At 68.0% G+C, this 5,715-nt stretch overlaps 1 protein-coding gene across 1 annotated transcript; it reads right to left on the bottom strand.

Annotated features, from left to right (window-relative positions):
- Window positions 1–437: 437 nt before the first annotated feature.
- MRGPRG (MAS related GPR family member G) lies at window positions 438–2,552 on the bottom strand. The gene is made up of 2 exons (XM_029956786.1): window positions 2,545–2,552; window positions 438–1,299 (listed from the first exon to the last, which is right to left on the bottom strand). The coding sequence occupies exons 1-2, from the start codon at window positions 2,550–2,552 to the stop codon at window positions 438–440; spliced, it is 870 nt and encodes a 289-aa protein (XP_029812646.1).
- Window positions 2,553–5,715: the final 3,163 nt, after the last annotated feature.

The following is a 5,715-nucleotide window of genomic DNA, read 5'->3' on the forward strand; positions in this document are numbered from 1 at the left end:
GGGGGCGTCCGCCCTCCCGCTTGGAGCCCGCTCCGGGCGCGCTGGTCCAGGGCGCAGCGCCATCTGGCGGCCGGGGGAGGGGGGACGGGCGGGGGTGGGGAACGGGCCGGGGGGCAGGGCGAGTCCGGTTCCACGACCCTCCCGCGGAGGAAGAAACGACAGAACCGGGGGGAGTGGACGTCGCGGCGGACAGCCCCGGGCCAGCTAGCGCCCGGGCTCCTGTCCCTCCAGCCGCCCTCATGGGCTGAGGGGGGTGAGGGACGCCGGTCCTCAGCCCTGCTTTCCCAGGTGCGGGCGCTGCTGCAGGTGTGCGGAGGAGGCCCGGCCCGGGCCGGGGAGGGGCTGTAGGTCCATGGGACCAGGGCCCTCGCTCTGTCCTCAGCCCTTGAGTCCGCGGGCCGGGGAGCTGGGCTGGGGGGCCGCCCCGGGAGGGGCCCCTATATGAGGCCCATGGGCAGGGACTGCCCCCTGGCCCCCAGCCCGGCCTCCTCCCCCAGGGCCCTCTGCAGAACCGCGCGCAGCGGCTCGCGTCTGCCCGGCTGGCGGCCGGCGGCGAAGCAGATGAGCGGCTTGGCGCTGCTGTGGACGCAGGCCAGGAGGGTGGCCAGCGGCAGGAACACGGGCAGCAAGAGGTTGAGGAAGGGCCGCAGGCTCCAGTAGACGACCAGGGGCAGGCCGCAGAAGAAGAGCAGGAGAGCGGAGCCCAGGGCGATGCCGTAGAACTTGGGCCGCGGGCGCTGGGAGCAGCAGGTCACCCAGAGGAAGAGGAGGAGGGCCGCGGCGCAGGCCGTGCAGGCCAGGGACAGCAGCCAGGCGACGCTGGCCGCTTGGTGCCGCAGGCAGGCCAGGGGGCTGGCGCGGGCGCGCAGCAGGCCGCAGGCATGGGCCGGCAGCAGCACAGCGGGGGGGCTCAGGGCCCAGAGGAGGCCGCACGCGACGCCCGAGGTGTGTCTGGGCCGGCAGCCCGCGTAGCAGGTGGGGCAGACGTAGGACAGGCAGCGCTCGGCGCTGAAGGCCGCCAGCAGCCCCAGCCCGGCCGAGAAGCCCACGAAAGTGATGGCGAGGTACAGGGTGTCCCGGACGCCCAGGGCGGTCTGGGCGACGAAGGCGGCTGTCTGGCAGCAGAGGAACAGGAAGTCGGCGGCCGCCAGGTGGAGGACGTAGACGGAGAAGGGGCCCTTCTTAATGTGGAGGCCCAGGTGCCAGAGGACAAGCCCGTTCCCCGCCAGCCCTCCGAGGCAGACGGCCAGGGTGAGGTAGGAGAGCGCACTGCTGAAGGTGCTCCAGAGCCCGAACATCCTGGAGGGCTCCCCGGCCGGCCCTGGAAGGAGGCGGCAGGGATCTTGCTCCCATCGCCCGAGGGAGGGCAGGGGGCCTCGCCCCAGGATGCGGGGTCCTCCTGGGAGGACAAGCCCAGCCCGGGGGCCACCCCTGCCCCCTCCCCGGGGATGCCCAGCCCGTCTGGCCTCCGCAGGAAAGTGTAGGGAGACGAGCCTAGCACAGGGGATGTGACGTCATAGGGGTTGGAGATGGGCTGGGGGGCTGGGCACATGACATCATGGGGGCTGGCGGGGTCTGGGGGCTGGGCACGTGACGTCATGGGGGCTGGCGGGGTCTGGGGGCGGGGCACGTGATGTGATGGGGGCTGGCGGGGTCTGGGGGCGGGGCACGCGATGTCACGGGGGCGGAGGGGGGGGCTGGCGGGGTCTGGGCACGTGACGTCATGGGGCTGGCGGGGGCTGGAGGGGCTGCCCTCCTCCCGGATGGCTCGGCTCAGTGCACAGAACATGTACAGGGCTCTTCGTGGTGGCAGGCGCCAGCGATGGGCGGGGCGGGTCTCTGCAGGCGGAGGGACACTCTGTGGCCCACACATGCAGGGGCGTGTTCCCTCCATCAGGCACCCTGAGCTGGGCCGCCCACCAGAGGGCCTGGACCACCCTCCTGTTAAGTCTGAGGGGTGGTGGCCACCGATGGCCCCCAGGACGCTGTCCTGTGAGGGGAGGCAGATGCTGTTGTGGAGACAGCTGGGAGGGGTGGGGGGGGCAGAGGTCAAGTCCTGCTGCCGGTAGGTGGCCCTCATGCTGCTTTGAACCCTCAGAGCCTGGGGGGGGAACCTTATTGATGGACTCTGGGGAGAAGCTAACTTTTGCCGCCAGTTGCCTTCAGGGCTCAAGAGGCCAAGTGTCCCATCCTAGCCCAGGCCCCTGCCCTGCTGGGGACAGTCTCAAGGGGAGGGAGAGCTGGGCACAGAGAAGTCAACTGAGACAGCCAGGATCTCTAGAAGCCGCTCCCTGTCCTGTCCCCTCCCCCAGACCAGTCCTGTCCTCAGCCCAGGCTCCAGGTTACAGGGGTTGGGGGTCGGGGAAGGAGACAGATGGAGACAGATGGAGAGACACAGTCAGAGATGAAGAGAGAGAGAGAGACACAGAGATACATAGAAAGACAGAGCCCACCTAATCCCCCTCGCACACCGTTGCTGGGCTGTGTCCCCGCCCGGGCCCCTGCTCCGCTCCGCCGGCTCTGAGCAGCCCAGCCGTCCGGCACCCAAACATCCTCGCCAGCACCCTTCTCTGTGGTTGTCTTTGTCCCCTGGGGGGATCTCGACTTTGTCCCCTTGAGCCTTGTCCCCTGTCCAGACAACCGGCAGCTCATCCTCAGGGCCAGTGTCGTGGGGTGACTGTGCCAACCCCCTCCTTTCTGGGCTGCCGTGTCCCCAAGGTACACCGAGGGCGCTGAGCAGATTGCCGCTCAGGGGGAAGCAGTGGGGAGGCCAGGCTGTGCCACCGGAGGGCAGGGGGTGGCGCTCCCTGGAAGCAGCGGGGGAGGACGGGCCCCCATCCCTGCTTTCAGGACCTGAACGGGGACCCAGAGAGCCAGCTCTTAAATAAGAGAGGGTCTGCGTCCCTGTCCCCGTCCCCGTGGCCCAGGGCCTGCCCCCGGCGTCCTGGGGAAGTGTCTCCTCACCTGGGCAGAGCAGGTGGCTGGATGGAGGGGCACCGAGCCTTCTTGCCCGCTGTTCGGAGCCTCTCTGAGACCCACTGGGCGAGCTGTGTCCACCGCTTGCCTGGCCCTAAATCCTCTCGTGTCCTCTGGGGCCAAGCTGCTGGCTGGGGGTGGGGGTGGGGGTGTCCCGGCCAGTTCCTTAGAAGTGGGAGGGGCGTTCGGCCCCTTCCCAGGAGTGAGCTCACTGTGGGCTGGCCCCCCACCTTCCTCCTCGGCCCATCCTGCATGCAACTGCCTGGTGCAGGGAGGGGGAGCAGCAGACTGGGGACCCACGTCCAGCCTGGGCTGGGCCACACCTTCCGGGTCCTCTGCTCCCAGAGTCCTCTGGCTTGTTGCAGAGACACAGGTGAGGCAGGAGCTGTGGGCATGTCCTGACCTTTCCTGGCTGCATGCCCTTGAAAGAAGGACCCTGTGCCTCAGTTTCCCCCTTCTTGGACCTCTCAGTGCCTGGCGTGGGGCCGGACCCGACCATGGGCAGGCATTGCTCTGGGTGGTCCATGAAGGTCGGTCTCCCTTCCCACCCCCTTCTCACCTACCTGCCAACCCCAGGCCTTGGGCGCTAGCCCTCAGCGGGTTCTCTGGTGCTAAAGTGCTGTTCCAAGTCTTGTCCTGCAGAGCAGCCCCCGTAGCCTGAAGCTTTCCTGAAATTTCCTTCCCATGGGCCGTCTTCTACAATCGCTGGAGACTCCCAGGGCCCCCGGCCCTGTGTTGGAATTTATGTCATGAAGGTGCCGTGGGTCCTAGTGTCTCCTGAACGGCTTCACACTCATTGCCCGGCGTGAATGTGCCCTGGCACCCACACAGATGGTGTAATGCCCGCCACGTCACACGGCGCAGCCCCCTACCCCCCAGGGGCACGCTTGGGGCGCACCACCTGCGAGAGGTGAGGTGCTCTGGAAAGACGTGTCTAAACAAACGGCACTCGGTGTTTCTCAGATGCAAGTGCCCATGCGCTTCGGGGACAGCTGCTCACAGACACCAATGGCCCGGCCTCCCCTCCGGCCAGCGAGTCCACACCCCTCCGCCCAGCTATCCGATTCCCGGGCCTCAGTGTGCCCATCCGCGGGATGGGCGGCTGAGGGAGGAGACGCTCCGGGGCAGCACGCGGGCGCAGCAGCAGCCGTGTCCCCGTCCCGCGGCAGCCACAACAGAGACCGCACTCGGCCGCTCACAACACACCCCGTGGGCTCGCCGTCTGGAGGCCGTAGGTCTGAGTGAGCCAGGCTGTCGTGGGGCCGCGCTCCCTCCGAGGCTCCAGGCTTCCCTAGGCTTGTGGCCGTGACCCTCCAGCCTCTGCCTCCGGGGTCACGTGGCCCCTCCTTTCCCTTCTAGGACACTCGTCACTGGATTTAGGGTGCACCCAGGGACCCCAGGATGCACCCTTCTCCTCCTGACTTACTTGTGAGAAGCCCCTTCCCCCATCCGGCCACCTGTCCAGGTGGACCTGAATCTCCTGGTGGCTCCGTTCGGCCCGCGACCGGCTGGGGCCTGTGTCTGCGGCTGTCACCATTGCCAGACCCTGAGTGCCTTGCGCTGTGCTCACAGCAGTGGACAGAGAACCCCGGGATGGACCCACAAGGGCTGGGGGGCGGTACCATCAGCATGGCGGGGGCGGGGCCACGCTGGAGATGCTGTGGAAGGTCCCAAGGTGCCAGCACATTGCAGGGGGCAGGCTGGCGGAAGGACACAGGCGTTAACATTTCCAAGCCAAGTGCAGAGATGCGGCGGGCGGGGGCTGGGGAGCAGGTGGCCTGGCCTCTGAGGCGGGCAGGTCGGCGCTGTTCTGGCTCTGCTTCCGGTCTGCAGGCGTGGGCGGGGCTTCAGGCCCATCACGGACCGAGGTTGCCCAGGTCCCCAGGGGCAGGCGGCAAGATGGGGTGGCGGGCATCCCAGGGCCCCCGCCAGGCCCCCGGCCGGCCTGCAGAAGGACTCGGTGGGGAGCACGTGCTGGGGGCCTTATTCTCCAGAACGGAGAGGCCGACACACTTGGGGACAAATGTCAGGAGGGCGGGCCACCGGGACCTCAGCCAGAAGCACCTGTCTGGTCAGGAGGCAGAGGGAGGGGGGCGTGTGGGCAAGAGCTTCTACTGTGGTTCTAGCTGGACCAGGCCAGGAGGACCAACAGGCTGAGGAGAGGCTGGTGGGGTCACTCTGAGCTCAGGGGCCATCCCTGGGCTCTGGGGCCGTCCCTGGGCGCTCGGGCAGGGGACAGTGGCCCTGGAGTCTGGCAGTGGGGGGGTGTGGGCGCAGCATGGGCTGCTTTGCACTTGAAAAGCGTCCTGGAGCAGTGGGTCAGCCTTTCCCCAGATTGGCTGAGCCCGGGAGGGACAGTCCTGCAGGGTCAGCGAGGCCCCAGAAGCCAGGGCTCCAAAAAAGCGTAAAATGCAGGGGGACGGCGAGGCGGGATAGTGGGCCCGGGGCCCGAGGCTCTGTTCTTTCAGCCCAGCTTCCCCGGGGGCCCCCCATGCCCGGAACCAGACCCGGGGCACCCCCAGTGTAGGTCCGGGAGGGGGTCTGTGTCCCTGAACCGCGGTTGCCACAGCTGCCGTGTGAGCTTGTGTGCTGTCCTGTGTGTCATGTGTCTGACCCTGTGCCCAACGCGGGGACTGGCCAGATGGCTTTTACTACTTCTGTTGTCGCTCTGCTGGCCGCAGGAGGAGCCTGGCAGAATTCGGCTTTTTCTCCAGAAATACCCTTCACTGCAAGAACCAG

Source organism: Suricata suricatta, chromosome 11, assembly GCF_006229205.1.
Source record: "Suricata suricatta isolate VVHF042 chromosome 11, meerkat_22Aug2017_6uvM2_HiC, whole genome shotgun sequence".
Classification (NCBI taxonomy): domain Eukaryota; kingdom Metazoa; phylum Chordata; class Mammalia; order Carnivora; family Herpestidae; genus Suricata; species Suricata suricatta.